This window comes from Carcharodon carcharias (genome assembly GCF_017639515.1).
Source record: "Carcharodon carcharias isolate sCarCar2 chromosome 37 unlocalized genomic scaffold, sCarCar2.pri SUPER_37_unloc_1, whole genome shotgun sequence".
Lineage (NCBI taxonomy): Eukaryota > Metazoa > Chordata > Chondrichthyes > Lamniformes > Lamnidae > Carcharodon > Carcharodon carcharias.
This window is the reverse complement of record NW_024470758.1, coordinates 2,915,804-2,933,771: the sequence shown is the minus strand read 5'-3', so window position 1 is coordinate 2,933,771 and position 17,968 is coordinate 2,915,804. Positions and strand designations below refer to the sequence as shown.

Below are 17,968 nucleotides of genomic sequence, written 5' to 3'. Positions count from 1 at the left end.
TGATTACAGAAATAATAGAAAAGGTTATATCCTTGAGGCTGGGCAGAATCCTTTGACCGTGTTACACGGCGGGGGGGGGGCGTCTTCGTCTAAGGATGTAAAAAGTGAGCAGTCATTTTTATTTGTTTGCAAAGTGCTCTGCAAACGTTGCAGCCTGGGATGCCCTCCTGCAGATAAATATTGACACACCAGCAGAGAGCTGCAAAACATTTGCAGGGCAATTGGTATCTTTATGGCCACTGTAACTTGTTAAAGCCCCATCCCACGACATTCCATCCCTCTCATGCGACCATAATATGATAGGGTTCTTCATCAAGATGGAGATTGAAGATGGTGACACTCTCCAATCCTGGAACGACCACAGAGACTCAGGCTTCCTTTCACCGGTTTTATTCAAGCACATGCAAGGGAGCTGCAATCATTCCTAAGAATGAAGACCCAGCTCCCAGATTGATTACATTTCATTACTTTTGTACTTTTTTCTTATCATAAGACATTTGAGTACATTTGAATACATCCAATCGGTAACCAACACACCGGTCCCGTGCTAACTCTATCCTATTGAGTACATAAACATGTGATTTTGCCCACCAATTATTCTAAAGGGTGTGTACACAATTATATTATCCAATCAAGATTAAAACACGCACGCAAAGACCTTGGTTCTCACAACTCAAGACTGCTTTGTGTTTCATCAAAGCCCCCTCTTTGTCCATTGCATGTCTTCCTATATCTAAGCTAAAACCATCTGCCCGTTCCCTGTGTGAGAGGGGAGTACACTTAATCTAATTTATGTCCTGCTTGTGTCTCTGGTCTGACTGTCAAGGCTGTGCAATGTTCATCTGGTAATCTTCAACTCTTAATATGTTTAGCAGCCATGCCTGCCTGGAGATTTAAGGATTTTTCAGTAAATTCTCTTTAATTTTTAGTTTCCCCCTAGCAGTGAGTGACGTAGTTGATTCTGAGACTAGGGTCCTAGGAAACTAGGACGGTATGAGACGCAAGTTGGCTATGATGGATTGGGAAACGTTACTTAAAGGGATGATGGTGGATAGGTAATGGCAAACTTTCAAAGAGCGCATGGGTGAACTGCAACAATTGTTTATTCCTGGATGGCGCAAAAGTAAAACAGGAAAGATGACCAAACCATGGCTTACAAGGGAAATTAGAGATAGTATTAGATCCAAGGGAGAGGCATACAGATTGGCCAGAAAAAACAACAGACCTGAGGATTGGGAGCAGTTTAGAATTCAGCAAAGGAGGACCAAGGGAATGATTAAGAAGGGGAAAACAGAGTGGGAGAGTAAGCTTGTGAGGAGCATAAAAACTGACTGTAAAAGTTTCTATAGGTGTGTGAAGAGAAAAATATTGGTGAAGACAAATGTAGGTTCCCTACAGTCAGAAACAGAGGAATTTATAATGGGGAACAAAGAAATGTCTGACCAACTAAATACATACTTTGGTTCTGTCTTCACAAAGGAGGACACAAATAACATACCAGAAATGTTGGGGAACACAGGGTTTAGTGAGAGGGATGAACTGAAAGAAATCAGTACTAGTAGGGAAATGGTGTTGTGGAAATTGATGGGATTGAAGGCCGATAAATCCCCGGGACCTGATAATCTACATCCCAGAGTACTTAAGGAAGTGACCCTAGAAATAGTGGATGCATTGGTGGTCATCTTCCGAGATTCTATAGACCCTAGAATAGTTCCTACAGATTGGAGGGTAGATAATGTAAACCCACTATTTAAAAAGGGAGATAGAGAGAAAACAGGGAATTATAGACCAGTCAGCCTGACGTCGGTAGTAGGGAAAATTCTAGAGTCCATTATAAAAGATTTAATAACTGAGCACATGGAAAACAGTGGCAGCATCGGACAGAGTCAGCATGGATTTATGAAAGGGAAACCATGCTTGACAAATCTACTGGAATTTTTTGAGGATGTAACTAGTAGTTGATGAGGGAGAGACAGTGGATCTGGTTTATTTGGACTTTCAGAAGGCTTTCGACAAAGTCCCACATAAGAGATTGGCGTGTAAAATTAAAGCCGATGGGATTGGGGGTAGTGTATTGAGATGGATAGAAAACTGGTTGGCAGACAGGAAACAAAGAGTAGGAATAAAGGGGTTCTTTTTCCGAATGGCAGGCAGTGACTAGTGGGGTACTGCAGGGATCAGTGCTGGGACCCCAGCTAGTCACAATATATATTAATGATTTAGATGAGGGAACTAAATATAATATCTCCAAATTTGCATATGACACAAAGCTGGGTGAGAGGGTGAGCTGTGAGGAGGATGCAGAGATGCTTTAGTGTGATTTGGACAAGCTGAGTGAGTGGGCAAATGCATGGCAGATGCAGTATAATGTGGATAAATGTGAGGCTATCCACTTTGGTAGCAAAAACAGGAAGGCAGATTATTATCTGAATGGCTATAAATTGAGAGAGGGGAATGTGCAATGAGACCTGGGTGTCCTCATACACCAGTCGCTGAAGGTAAGCATGTAGGTGCAGCAGGCGGTAAAGAAGGCAAATGGTATGTTGACCTTCGTAGACAGAGGATTTCAGTACAGGAACAGGGATGTCTTGCTGCAATTGTACAAGACCTTGGTGAGACCACATATTGTGTGCAGTTTTGGTCCCTTATCTGAGGAAGGATGTTCTTGCTATAGAGAGAGTGCAGCGATGGTTTACCAGACTGATTCCTGGGATGGCGGGACTCACATATGAGGAGAGATTGAGTTGGTTAGGATTATATTCGCTGGAGTTCAGAAGAATGAGGTGGGGTGGGGGGGGGGGGGGGGGGGGGGGGGGGGGGGAGAAATCTCATAGAAACCTATAAAATTCTAACAGGACCAGACAGGGTAGATGCAGGGAGGATTTTCCTGATGGTGGGGGAGTCCAGAACCAGGGGTCACAGTCTGACAATACGGACTAGACCATTTAGGACTGAGATGAGGAGAAATTTCTTCACCCAGAGAGTGGTGAGCCTGTGGAATTCACTACCACAGAAAGTAGTTGAGGTCAAAACATTGTATGTTTTCAAGTAGTTAGATATAGCTCTTGGGGCGAAAGGGACCAAAGGGTGTGGGGAGAAAGCGGAAGCAGACTATTCAGTTGGATGATCAGCCATGATCATATTGAATGGCGGAGCAGGCTCGAAGGGCCAAATGGCCTACTCCTGCTCCTAGTTTCTATATATGTTTCTATAAAAATGCCATATCCAACTCATTCCTTTCATCCATCTCATATCCCCATGCCCCATTCCACCCCTCCTATGCATTTTCCCATATGGTGCCCCACACCCCCTTCCTTCCATGCTGTCCCCATTTCCTCTTGCGAAATGTGTTATGTTCATTGAGTTTGCTCTGCAGAACTCTGCAACTGTGGGATAATTAGATTGGCTAATTATATATGTTAAAACTTTATTGTAACATCTGAGTACGGAGTGCACCAGGCATTGCCCACCAAATAAACCTAAACATTTTTTTTTATTCACGAGATGTGGACATCACTGGCTGGGCCAGCATTTATTGCCATCTCTAATTGCCCCCAAGAAGGTGGGGGTGAGCTGCCTTCTTGAACCACTGCAGTCCCTATGGTGAAGGTACACCCACAGTGCTATTAGGGAAGGAGTTCCAGGATTTTGACCCAGCCACAGTGAAGGAACGGCCGATACATTTCCAAGTCAGGATGGTGTGCGGCTTGGAGGGGAACTTGCAGGTGGTGGTGTTCCCATGTATCTGCTGCCCTTGTCCTTCCAGGTGGTAGAAGTCGTGTGTTTGGAAGGTGCTGTCTAAGGAACCTTGGTGAGTTCCTGCAGTGTACCTTGTAGATGGTACACACACTGCTGCTACTGTGCGTCGGTGGAGGAGTCGGCCATTTGGTCCATCGAAGCAATGCATCCAAATTCACCTGTTCCTCTGTAGAATGATGCACTCGTCACATGGAAAGGCATGTTTCAAATCACTCATATACTGCGCCTCAAAATGTATTACGTGAAAGAAATCTACTGGTATTTGAATGAATCAAATCCTCCCACTGTTTCTCGAGAAAGTCTGTTCTATAGATCGACCACCTGCTCACTGAAATATTGCTTCTACAAATTACCTTTGATTTCACCCACTTCAGACGCAGACCATGTCCTCTGGTTCGACTGTTCTGGACAAGATAAAACAGCTCGTCATGGTTGACATTATCTAGTCCTTTTAGATTCCTAAATCAAATGAATGTATCACTTCTCAATCATCTCTCCAACCTACATCTTCCCTCATAACCCAATCCCTCCTTTTCTCAATCATTCCAGTTCTGTACCCTTTCAACTGCTGCAATACCTTTTTTTTGTATAGTGGCGACCAGAACAGTACACAACATTCCAAGGGTGATTATTTGTAAAGTGGCGTTATTTCAGCTCAATATTGACCCTTCGACACTCCCCCAGCATCTGATTTCACTTCCGAGCCCTCGGATCTCTCTCATTTTCCATGCACGTTATTCTCTTTACGTTTAGGTAAGAGCTATGCTCTGGGTGGTTTCGTCCCCACTTTCCATTTCTCTATATTGAATTTCAATTTGCCAGCTGTCTGCCCAATTCCCCAGCATATTCAAATCCTCCTTGGCTTACTATGTTTATATTCGCCCAATGCCAACCTACCCTCTAATTTTTTTTTTTGGAGTGCACGAGTGCTTTGTTTAAGTGTGTGAGCATGTTTAAGTTCCTTTTCACAGCTGTGCTTGTGTGGTAGGTTAAAGTGGTAGGCATATGCACCGCCTGTGTGGAAACTTTAGGGTTTCTGCATGTCGGCGCAGCCTAGAGGTAACATTGTCTACCACCTTCAATAACTTTGAATCAACTGCAAATTTAGTCACTGTGCTTCTCACACTGAGCTTCAGATCATTTACGAAGATACGCAACAGGCTGCTGAGACCCAGGCTGATGACAATCCCTGTACCACTACTTTCCGCGTTCCATCAACCAACCGATTGTGTATCCACTGTCAAATATTTCCGCTCGTTCCTGCTTCCTCCATTTTCAGTACCAGCCTTCCCACATCAAGGGTCTTGTTGAAATCCAAGTGCACCACATCCACTGCGGCACCCCACCAACCTTTGAGTTGTACCCGCAAAGAAAACCAGTACGTTCCGTCGCCAACACCTCCCCCTCTGTGAACTCTCATTGGTTATCCTTTCATCATTTTGCTTCTGTTCAGATGCCCATCATCTTGCCTTTTAAGTTAGGTTCATAACTTCACCCACAATGGGCATCAAGCTTGCTGGTCTGTAGTCTCCTGGGACACTGGACATCCCTTGGGATAAATCTTCCAGTCGTGGTGCAGTGAGTAGAGTTACGTGTATGCCCTGAACCAGGGTGTGGCTGGCAGTCAGTGTACACATGCAATTGCAGGAGCCACGCCTCCCACTCAGGCGCCCCTTCACTAATACCGAAACTCAGAATAAAGGGGAGATGGTGGCATAGTGGGAATATCATTGGGCTAGTAATCCAAAGGCACAAGTTCAAACCCCACCACAGCAGCTGAATTTAAATTAATAAAATCTACAATTGAAAGTTAGGCCCAGTGAGTGATGGTGATCATGAAACTATCATTGATTGTTGTAAAAACCCATCTGGTTCAGAGAAGGAAATTTGCCATCCTTACCTTGTCGGGCCTGCATGTGACTCCAGGTACAGTGCCCTCTGAAATGTCATAGCTACTCAATTCAAGGGCCATTAGGGATGGGCAACAAACGCCAACCTTGCCACTGACACCCATACCACATGAAAGAATAAAAACATCAACAGGTTACCTACCTTGTAGGGCCATCTTCGCTCTTCAGAGGTCACACCTCGTCCACGTTTCATTGAAGCATAGCCCAGCTCCATAGGTCCCTGAGAAGCGTGTGTCGAAAATGGCGCCACTATTGCTGAACATAGGTGGTATGGCATCCCAATTCCATGCCGTTTGATGGGGCCAGGCACCAGGTCAAGTTGGCCTGGAACTAAATCTATTCATCGTTTGTTCCCAAAAACCAAGAAGATGGGGTGAGGGGAGTAGATGGGTGAGACCGCAGTGCGTAGAAGGTATTTGAAGAATGTAGCTCCTACGAGATCATCAATCTATCATTTATTCTTCATGAAGCGTACAAGGTAGGAGCACACCAAACGCAGTGCAACTTCAGGAGTGTGAAGGCACAATACTTCACAGGCCACATTATACCAGGGCAAATAGGACCTCAGTTTAGGCCTCATCTGAAACAAGGCACCTCTGACAGTGCAGCAAATGTTGGTGTTCAGAGGGACCCGCGTGTCCTTGTTCATGAGTCACTAAAAGCTAATATGCAGGTGCAACAATCACTAAGGAAAGCAAATGGTATGTTGGCCTTCATCGCCAGGGGATTTGAGTACAAGAGGTGGTCTTGCTGCAATTGTGTCGAGCCTTGGTGAGATCCCACCCGGAGTATTGTGGACAGTTTTGGTCTCCTTATTTACGGAAGGATATACTTTCCATAGAGGAGGTTCACCAGAATAATCCCTGGGATGGTGGGATTGATTTAGGGGGAGAGATTGAGGAAACTCGGCCTGTATTCTCTACAGTTTTGAAGAATGAGGTGATCTCATTGAAATTTACAAAATTCTTACAGGATGGATGTAGGTAGCATGTTGGCCCTGGCTGGTGAGTCTAGAGGCAGGGGGCATAATCTCAGTATAAGGGGTAGGCCATTTAAGACTGAGAAGAGGAGGAACTTCCTCAGTCAGAGAGTGTTGAATCTTTGGAATTCTTCATGCCAGGGGGCTGTGGAAGCTCAATCATTGAGAATGCCCAAGACAGAAACAGCTAGCTTCCTGGAGACTAACGATATCAAGGGATATGGAGATAACTCAGGAAAGTGGCATTGAGGTAGATGATCCACCATGATCTAATTGAATGCCAGAACATGCTCAGCGGGCTGAATGATCTACTCCTGTTCCTATGTTCCCATCTGCTTTTCCTAATATAGGTACCCTTCCCGTTCTGGCATCATGAGGGAAGTCAAACTTCATCTAGTGCTTACTGCCTCCCCTACCCTACAAACGTGTAACAACAATCCATACATACTGACGTATTTGAATTTCACAATTGCTGTTAACACTGTGATGATGATTATTTGTATTGCGTGTGAATTGTATGGAAACAATTGAGATTTGTAATTGTGCAAGCCTGTCAATGTGGCCTTGTATTGTGTGGCCTTCGCCCTCAGTATTAAATATGCCTGGCAATGTACTGTCATATTCATACTTTGATATTGTACTTCCGATTCCTGAGTCAAAATCATTTTTAGAAATGGTGAACAATATTTATTGCTTTTGAGAAAGTGCTGCAAGCCACCTTCTTGAACCACTGCAGTGTGTGTGGTGAAGGTGAGCCTGTAATGCTGATAGACAGGGAATTCCAGGATTTTGACCCAGCCACGATGAAGGAATGACTATATATGTGCACGCTGGGATAACGGGAGACTTGAAGGGAATGTAGGTAATTTAAAGAGAGCTAGGATGAAAGGGATATTAACACCGCAGGTTACCAGAGGATATCTTTACTACCGTCAGATCACATCTAGGCTCTCCAGTCCTGCCACATCTAGTTGTGAATGGTCAGGGCCAATTAAACAACTCACTGGAAGAGGCTCCACAAACATCCCCATCCTCAATGAAGGGTGAGCCCAGCACATCAGTGCAAAAGACAAGGCTGAAGCATTTGCAACAATCTTCAGCCAGAAGTGCCAATGATGATAATCCATCTCAGCCTCCTCCTGAGGTCCCCAGAACCACAGATGCCTGTCTTCGGCCAATTCACTCCTCATGATATAAAGAAATGGCTGAGGACACTGGACACTGCAAAGGCTTTGGGCCCTGACAACATTCCACAAATACTACTCAAACCTTGTGCTCCAGGACTTGCCACACTGGAGATGGTTGGATTCTCTCTTAGATATGGTCATTGCCTGGCATGAATGTTACTTGTCACTTATCAGCCCAAGTCTGAACTATACCCAGGTCTTGCTGCATATGGACACGGTCTGCTTTGGTGCCTAAGGAGTCACAAACAGTATTGACCATTGACAGCCAAGTTGTTCCAGTATAGCTACAACACTGACATCTACTCGGCAATGTGGAAAATCGACCAGGTATGTCCTGTCCACAAACAGCCAGACAAATCCAACCGGGCACATTATCGCCCCAGTTTACTTTTAATCAACAAAGTGATGGAAGGGTTGTCGACAGTGCAATCAAGCAGCACTTACACTTACAGCAATAACCTGCTCACTGATGCTCAGTTTGGGTTCCACCAAGGCCACTCAGCTGACCTCATTACAGCCTTGGTTCAAACTTGAGGTGAGAGTGACTGCCCTTGACATCAAGGTAGCATCTGACTGAATGTGGCATCAAGGAGCCCTAGCAAAACTGGAGTCAATGGGAATGGGGGGAAAATTCTCCACTGGTTGGAGTCATACCTAGCACAAAGGAAGATGGTTGTGGTTGTTGGAGGTCAATCATCTCAGTACCAGGACATCACTGCAGGAGTTCCTCAGGGCAGTGTCCTTGGCCCAATCATCTTCAGCTACTTCATCAATGACCTTCCCTCTATTATAAAGTCAGAAGTGGAGATGCTTGGTGATGATTGCACAATGGTTAGTATCATTTGTGACTCCTCAGATACTAAAGCAGACCATGTCCATATACTGCAAGACCTGGGTAACATTCAGGCTTGGACTGACAAGTGGCAAGTACCATTCGCGCCACTTAAATACCAGGCAAAGACCATCTCCAACAAGAGCGAATCCAACCACCTGCCAGTTGATATTCAATGTCATTACCATCACTGAGTCCCCTACTATCAATATCCTGGGGGTTACCATTGACCAGAAGCTGAACTGGACCAGCCATATAAATACTGTGGCTGCAAGAGCAGATCAGAGGTTTGCAATTATGCAGAGTAACTCACCTCCCAACTCCCCGAAGCTTGTCCACCATCTACAAGGCACAAGTCTGGAATGTGATGGAACAATCTCCGCTTGCTTGGATAAGTACAGTTCCAACAACACTCAAGAAGCTCGACCTCATCAAGGACAAAGCAGCCCACTTGTTTGGTACCCCATCCACTACCTTAAATATTCACTCTCTCCACTGATGCACAGTGGCAGCTGAGTGCACCACTTACAACGAGCACTGCAGCAACTCATCAAGGCTCCTTCGACAATACCTTCCAAACCCACGACCTCTACCATCTAGAAGGACAAGGGTGGCAGATACTTGGGAACACCACCCCCTCCAAGTCACTCACTGTCCTCACTTGGAACTATATCACCGTTCCTTCACTTTCACCGGATCAAAATCTTGGAACTCCCTCCCTAACACTGTGGGTGTACCGACACCACACGGATTGCAGCAGTTCAAGGCGGCTGCTTACCACCACCTTCTCAAGGGGCAATAAGGGATGGGCAGCAATGCCAGTGACCCCCACATCCCATGAAAAAATAGATATTAAAAAAAAAGCTTTTTATGGTCATTTTATCTGATGCCTGCCCAGAAATGATTTATTGAATTAAATTTCATATTTTATCGCACTCATGGCCAGTGGGGTGTTAGGTAAGGATCAGAATCACGAGGCTATAAAATTGGGAATCAGTGAAGTTATATGGAGGAAAGTGGGGGGAAACTGGTGAATAGCCACGAAAGGCCTAAACAGCCACAGAGCGAGTTCAGATGGAACCAGGTTCAAAATCCGACTTGCAAAAACTGCTGGAGGTAATAAGGAGTACAAAATGTTATTCATCCTATTTATTATTTACAGAATCAACAGCATGGTGAGGATTTGAAACAGATCACATTGAGAACCACAGCAAACCAATTTGTGGGGAAGGGGTACTTCATCTTCAAACTGACAAATGGTGGAAGAAACCAAAGGTTGTTCAACAGCTTCTGACGTTCCACGCCTATCATCTGCCACACTTAGAAGTCCTGGGGCTGATGCCCATTCATTGGCAATGCAGTTCATGTAGCAGTCTGAGGGAGATGTTCAGGCGTCCTGCTCTACCACCACCTGTTTTGGGCAGATCTGGATACTCTGTTCTTTGCCACTGCCCGTGGATGGGAGTTAACAGCTTAGCTGTTCTAAAGGTTCTAATAATACACTTCAGGTGCCAAGGAACAGCCCTGGGAGAATGATTTACCGTCCCTCCTGAATTGCGAAGTACATTTCTTAACGTGGCGACTAACAACCATGCAGGAACAGGAAGCACCCCCCTCGCAGGGGGAACACTCACAAATGTTAGATACAGGGGTCGAAAACTGGGGCGATGGCTAGCTCGGAGCTTCGGGACCGAACTTCAGTTTTACCACTATTAAACGGGGAAGAAAGGCAGCGGTAGATCACCACCACCACCTCAAGGGGCAATTAGGGATGGGCAATAAAGGCTGGCCTAGCCAGCGACGCCTACATCCAGTGAACGAATAAAAACAAAAGTGGCACCAGTTCTTCACTCTACACACTGGCAGCTTTATTAAAAGTTAGACTAAGATGCGAATGGTTACGGTGGTAGTGCAGGATTGAATGAGGATCCGTTTTTTAAGGCACTTCCTTCTTGCTATAATCCCTCCTCCTCCTCCACGGAGGGTGTAGGGGAGGTGGTGTGAACATGGGAGAGGGCGAGGAAGATGGGGGTGGATGGGAGGGGACAGGCTAATGCAGAAAATGATAACTGGGACAAGAGTTGCCGATATGACTGGGGATCGAGCTGGGATGTCATGCTTTTGAGAACTTCACCATTACAAACAAGGTGTGCACTGCAACAGCACTGGTGTAATGCACTGCAGCATCAATGTAGGAACACGACTGTAATGCGGCGGGGATGGTGGTGATGAATATCCAGGGCACATCCGGCCTTGGGTTCAACGTATTGATTCAAAGACAACGCAGCAGTGAAATGTCAGCCTGGATTGTGTACTGTGTAGTGGGGCTTCAACCCACAACCTTCTGAGGGCAGAGTAAGATACTGACTGAGCTGAAACCTTTGAGAAGAGAGCTTCAATTCTTCTCTTATTCTCACATCTTTTGTTTTCACAGCTTTGGTCCAAATGAGAATGAGTGATAACTCACAACGTGACAATGCAACAGCCCTCTCACACTATCCCATACACCGTGACCCCTTTTGGACAAAAGCCACGGCCCCTCCCCAATCCACATGAATCATGGGCAAGGTACCCTGTACAATAAGGGCTCTCACCACAGCGAGCTCACACTCAACTCACAAAGACGGCATTAGAGACGGTGCAGTTGTAGTGAATTATGTACCGCATATAGTTCTGACTGAGGCCGCTAGACTAACTTTCGAATTAAACAGCAGAAACTTTTTGGCTCTCCTTAAAAACTGCCAGCGTCAGCTCTTCTGACGGAGGCAGCAGCCTAACCTTGCGCAACCTCAGAGTAGAATGACAGGGCCCCAATGCTCAGCACTCGTCCCCTACCCCCTGGATGCCCCCTCACCGAATCAGGTGAACAGTCAGCCAGTAAATGATGAGGGGCTGAAATGCAGCGACAGCCAGGGTGACATACATCCGCAGCTGGTTCCTGGAGCTGTGGCTGGTAACTCCATCTGAGGCGGAGGACAGGACCTTCATCCTCAAGGAGCGGACCTGTGGGGAGCAAAGCAGAGAGAGGGTCAGAAATAGCGAGGTGACACTGGCAACCAACGGAGACAACAGTTATACTAGCACAGAGAGTCAATCAGATGCAGCATGCTGGGGGCGGAGCGAACGAGTGAACTTAAAACTAATCTGTGCAAACACATAATATTGCTGAAAAACAGAGACAGGCTGTCAAAGCTTTTCATGTTGAACTCTTCAGGACAGAATGCAAGAATATCAAGTTTCAAAGAGAGCAACAAGTTATATTGCATGAGAAAACGGGTGCTGATTTGTTGAGGGGTTGCGACGGAGAATGCACCAGGGAACTACTGTCCCCCAGGCTTTTGTTTAATTCAAAAAGGTGCAATGCCTGGACATGTTCCTTTTGCCTGCCTATGAATATATGTAGCATCTAACAAGCCGAAGTGAGCCACATTGCGAGCCCGGCTGCTCTTAAATTGGTTGTTACTGTAATTTGTAGCACATTCAGGATTCTTCAGTAAGTGCTGTCCAATAGCGGAATCAAATCTAACTTTAGACGTTATATCCGGAGTTTTGCAACCATGGGCTGGCCAAGTACGGTCAATACTCTGCCTAATGCGAACAGCCGAAGGGACATGCTATATGATACGATCTGCCAGTTGTTGGGGCGTACAGTCTACATATCCGGCATCACATCAGCACCTAAATTCATATATCACATCACTCATTTGTGTCACAAGCAGAACATCTTTTTGGCTTGATGACAGCATCCTGTCAGTGGAAAATACCACTTGAGCTGCTACTGCATAGTAGTTTCATGAAACAGCTAGCTTCACCTGTTGCTCAAAACACATTATAACGGCCCAGAATTTGCAGGAGTGGGGCATCTAACGCTATGCCTCACAGGTTAGACCTTTTCCTTCAGTTCCAAAATGTTTGTCTGGAAGCACAGACTGATAACGGCATGGCGAGGGCAATCTAGGATCTTAATGAATGATGAGACCAAGAGTCTATCGCCTTAACCAGTGAGATTTAAGGATTGAGAAAGAAACAGAGACGACGGAGAAGGAAACTGGGTGAATTAGAGCCAAATCATCTACAGAAAGAGAAATTCAGTGGGGGGGGCGGTGGGGAGGAGAAAGATTGGATTAAGGGGAGAAAAAATGATGAAAGAAAAGCAAGGAAACAAATTAAACTTAAAACTTATGAAATCTCTAAACCGAGTCTCATTCCTGCAGGTGATAAATTCTTAAACAGCTCTCTTTCTGTGGGGAGAGATTGACTGGTATTCGCACACTGTTAAAGATTACTTGCACAGTTCAGTATCACCTCTAACTTTCTGCAGCGAGCTGAACAGGCAAGTAATGTGCTAATCCAACAAGTTCCAAAAATCAGGGGGAGGGCGATGACATGATGCCATGTGCATGAAGCCAAAGGTGGAGTGGCATAAAGCGATCAGCTCGTTCTAGAGATTTGCAATTCACAGTTACATGCCTCGATTCTCTGAAGCAACTGGCTGATATGCTGATTAATAACTGCGCCCGCTGTCAACCTGCCATTTGTTTCCCAACAGAATTTGGGACATTATGTGTGAGCGAGTGGTTAAACTATGGAACAAGGTCCCGGGGATGACAGTGGAAGCAGGCTGTACTGATTCATTCGAATACAAATTAGATTTCTTTCAGGACAGCTAACGTTTTAGAATACAGTACATGAACGTGATTGGAGACACGATGTGTGGGCGAGTGGAGCCTGCTTTGGGGCGGGCGGGGGGGAGGGGGGTTGGTGGGATTAGATCATTTTTGATTTTTATGGCTCCCAAAGCTCTCCATAACTGAGTTTTCCCTCACCTCTTAGAACACAGTGCCAAGGATTAGGTGCAAAGAATTTTGTTTAAGAGATGAGTCATGATGATCTGGAAAGCACTACCAGATTGAAAAGGACTTGGATACACACTGGTACTTCTCCAGTCCAGCTGCCTCGAAACCTTTTGGGCGGACCCAAGCATCATCTTAGTTCAGTACTTTGGGTGCGGGTAAAATGGGTAGGGTAATAGGGTAATAGCAAAATACCGCAGGTGCTGGAAATCTGAAATAAAATCAGAAAGTGCTGGAAAAGCTCGGCAGGTCTGGCCGCATCTGTGGAGAGAGAAACAGAGTTAACGTTTCGAGTCCAATAGGACTCCTCTTCAGGACTGGAGAGAGGTAGAAACGCGATGGGTTCTACTCTGTTGAAAAAGTGGGGGGTCGGGGTTGGGGGGTGGGGGTCAGGTGGAGCAAAAAGGAAGCTCAGGAATAGGTTAGAGGACGGGAGAGATTGAATTTCAAAGATGTCATGGAACAAAAGGCAAAGGGAGTGGTAATGGTTATAGTAAAGCAACGAAGCATTGGCCCAGAGTAAGTATTAGTGGCAGAATAAAGGACGGCTCTGTCTGAAAGCAAAGAACAAGATACAGACTGGCACTTGGGCAAAAAAAAAGAGAATCGAAGTGGAGGACAGAGTTCATGGTCTGATGTTATTGGATTCCACGTTGAATCCAGAGGCCTGTAAAGTGCCTAAATGGAAGACGTGGGGCTGTTCCTCAAGCTTGCGTTGGGCTTCATTGGAACATTTCAGTAGCTGAGGAAAGAAGGGTGAGCCAAGCTGGTGAATTAAAATGGCGAGAAGTCAGGGTCATGCTTGCTGACTGAGCAAAGGTGTTCCACAAAGCGGTCACCCAGTCGGTGTTTGATCCTCCCCCCTGTAGAGGAGGCTGCATTGTGAGCAGCGAACACAGTAGACTAAATGGAAAGAAGCACAAGTAAATCGCTGCTTCACCTGGAAGAGGCGTTAGGGGCCTTGGACAGTGAGGAAAGGGGAGGTAAAATGGCAGGTGTTGCACCTCCTGCAATTGCGTGGGAAGGGGATAAGGCGCTGGGAGGTGATAGAAGAGTGGACCGTGGGGTTTTAATGTTTTTTTGCTTTCAGGCAGAGCTATCCTTTATTCTGCTATTAACACTTACTCTGGGACAATGCTTTGTTTCTTCACTATAATCATTACCACTCTCCTTTGCCTTACCACACCATGATATCTTTGTTATTCAATCTATCCTGCCCTCTCACCTCTCCCTGACATTCTCTTTTCTTCTACCTGATCCTCCCACCCCTCCCCAAAACCCTTTATTCAACAGCATAAAACACACCACATTTCTAACTCTCTCCAGTTCTGAACAGTCAGATTGGACTGGAAAAACTCTCTTTCCACAGACGCTGCCAAACCTGCTGTGTTTTTGTTTTAATTGTGGAAGATAAGGGTATTTGGATAAGCAAAATATTTTTATCACTGCTTTATAATGCTTAATCACTGTTTTATGTCAGGCAAATATTTATTTCTAAGATGTTTCCTGGGTCTCACACAGTTGATTAGGCATTCCAGTTTCATTCCATAACGCACAAAATTCTGAAATGCAGAAGTTACTTGGTCCCAAGAATGTGGACTGCAGAGGTTACAGCATGGGGTTAAGGAGGAGGTATTTTGTTGAGCTATGGGGAAAAAGTTTGGGAGGGAGGGGAAGTACATAGTCCTTTAAAAAGAGCTAGCACACAGGGCGCTGGGCCAAATGGCCTCCTTCTGAGCCGTGTGCTTCAACATCTGGTCTGGACTGTCAAAGGCTAATTGATGAAGATTAACTCCAACATTAATGAACAATTCCATTACCGTTGCTATCACGAGAGTTCAGAGAGTGTAGAGGGCGGGCTCAGGCCTTAAGAGTTTTCTTTAGCTCTGGTGAGGCAGGAGAATGTGAGGGAGTCACTTACTAGGAAGAACATGATGGCGCAAGAGGTCCAAGCCAGTGCCACATAGTAGCCATCTCGCCCAAACAGCAAGCCCCCTAGAATGGTGATTATCATCCTGGCAGAGAAACAGGAAGAGATTGCTGTTAACTGCTCTATCACAGGATACACTGAGACAGAAAATTCAAATATACACAAAAGATTAGGTGTCAGACAGCGATACATCCGAACTCAGAGCAGGAAGTTAGGTTCCTGCATCATCAGCATTACCAGGGAGAGGGAAAATAGAGTGTGTGATTTAGTGCTAATAAAAGAAAGGCTTGCATTTCTAGAGCATCTTCTTACAACCGCAGGACATCCCAAAGCACTTTACAGCCAATTAAGTACTTACTTAAGTATAGTCATTGCTGCAGGAAACAGGGCAGCCAACTTGTGCACAGCAAACTCCTAAAAACACCATGGAAACGTATTTAAGGTTTCACCTGTCAGATCGATGGATGAGTGTTCAGCAAAAAAAAAACAGTTTACAGTCAGGGCTGATGTCGTCGTATATGTGACGTTAGACCAAGTCTTGATTTGCATAGCCAATCGCAAATACTGCACGTGAAGTCAGCGCTGGCAGGGTGGATGGAGGCATTGGCTTTGTGCCGCGCTCACTTGGCCCTGTTCTGCTCAAATGTTGAAGTGGCTTGATGACAGAGGCTTCTCCATTTGGGTCTGTCCAGGGTTGTTTCTCCTCAGGTACCGGGATCCAGCTCGCAAGCTCCGAGGTTAGCCGTCAGATTGTCTTTATGTCCGAGTCTGGGACACCCTGTGGTGCGGGTTCCCGTGTTCAGCTGGCTGTGGCGTTCTGCCCTTGGCATGCAGGAGAGCTCCACGTGAGCTGCGTGTCCCACCCGCCGAAGCCGAGCTCTGATGAGCACACCTTCAAGGCCAGGTGGGTAGCGCTCTGCAAGATCCTCAGTATTGGGGATTTTGTTCTGTCACCTGATGTTGCAAATCGATCTCAGACAGTGAAGATGGAATGTTTCTAGCTGCTTCACGTGATGCTGGCAGGTTGTCCCATACTTGCACCCGTAAAGAAGTGATGTTAAGAGCCATTGCCTGGTAGGTTATGATCTTTGCCCTGAGGCGAACTCCATGCTCTTCACAAAGTCCAAGTGAGCCTGCCAAATGTCGAGCTTGCTTTTGCCAGGCGATGGTTGATTTCGTCGACCAGCATTGTGTCATTGGAGAGGATATCCCCTCGATAGCAAAGCTTTCACACTGAACGGTGGGGTGTGTTGCTGAAAGCGACTGTGGGATCTTGGAGTATGTGGCCAGGCTGGGTTAATACAAGATCCCTGTCTTCTTCTAACTTATTGTCAAGCTAAGTGTTTTGACGCTAGGGCAAAGCGATGAACAAGCAGCTGAATGTCCTCTGGAGTACGTACAATGACAGCGCAGTAGTCTGCAAACTAGAGTTCACTCAGCAGCTGTTCCAAGCTCGGTAGCAAGGCTATGTATTGGCTCCAGCTTGTTTTGCCACATGCTCCTGGCCATGCACGCAGAAGGTCTTGACACAGGAGTACGCACTCAACTCAGGGCAGATGGCAACCTCTTCAATTTGCGAAGGCTCAAGGCTTGCACAAAGGTTACTGAACAGCTACTGAGCGGACTCTTTCTCGTGAACGATTGCACATTACCAGATCACTTGTTTTTAGTGATGTTGGTTGAGGGATAAATATTGACTGCAGGACACTCGGGAGAGCACCCCCTGCTCTTCTTCCAACAGTGACCATGGGATCTTTTACATCCACCTGAGGGGGACCTTATTTGAGTATCTCATCCGAAAGATGGCACCTTTGACAGTGCAGCACTCCCTCAGTGATGCTTTAACATGTCAGCCTAGACTTTGTGTACAAAGCTCTGGAGTGGGGCGGGGGGTCAAAGCATTCGGACTCTTGTCCTTTTTGTGAGACTTTGTCAAGTTCCAATCACTGCCAAACACCCAGCATAGGTGAGGATATAGTTGTCCTTCGTTATACATTCCCTGTTATCTACACTGCATCGCTGTTAGGTTTCCACTGTAAAAGAAGCCTCTTGGAATGAGAAAAGAGGGAGCACTTCTTGGGTAAAGGACTGAGCCATGTAGACACCAGCCCTCTGCCCAGTTAGCACCTCACCAGGGTGCAGCCCCCGCACCTCGTAAAATAAACCCTCCTCCGATTCCTGCTCCCTTAGTTTAAAATTGTACAATTTACAGAATGGGAGGAGGCCATTCGGCCCTGTGTCAGTGCTAGCTCTATGTCTTAGTTTTAATATCGACTCTAATCCCATTTCTCTTCTCTTACTCCATATTCTCCCTTGTTGAAAATCCCTATCCGATTTGCTTTTCAATGAAGTTATTCTTCACCCACAGGCTGGCCTTCGGTGGCATCATCTGCAGACGTGGGAGGTCAGTTTCCACTTGTACACTGAGGATACACCAGCTGTAACTCTCCACCACCTCTCTCAGCCCTCCACTGCCTCTGGCATCTTGGTCTTTATCCATAACCTGCCCATGACCCCA

General features: G+C 46.0%; 2 protein-coding genes across 2 annotated transcripts in view; both read right to left on the bottom strand.

Moving 5' to 3' along the window:
• Positions 1-5,883, bottom strand: part of naaladl1 (N-acetylated alpha-linked acidic dipeptidase like 1) — a 57,199-nt gene extending 51,316 nt beyond the window's left edge. Inside the window, exons 1-3 of the mRNA XM_041181836.1 lie at positions 5,812-5,883; positions 4,113-4,163; positions 3,918-3,979 (exon numbers count right to left, since the gene is read on the bottom strand). Of these exons, the coding sequence (XP_041037770.1) occupies positions 3,918-3,979; positions 4,113-4,163; positions 5,812-5,883 (185 nt within the window). The remainder of the gene's footprint in view (positions 1-3,917; positions 3,980-4,112; positions 4,164-5,811) is intronic.
• Positions 5,884-9,801: 3,918 nt separating this feature from the next.
• The window catches only part of yif1a (Yip1 interacting factor homolog A (S. cerevisiae)), a 64,100-nt gene continuing 55,933 nt past the window's right edge, over positions 9,802-17,968 (bottom strand). The window contains exons 7-8 of the mRNA XM_041181943.1: positions 15,442-15,535; positions 9,802-11,670 (exon numbers count right to left, since the gene is read on the bottom strand). Of these exons, the coding sequence (XP_041037877.1) occupies positions 11,518-11,670; positions 15,442-15,535 (247 nt within the window). The 3' untranslated portion in view covers positions 9,802-11,517. The remainder of the gene's footprint in view (positions 11,671-15,441; positions 15,536-17,968) is intronic.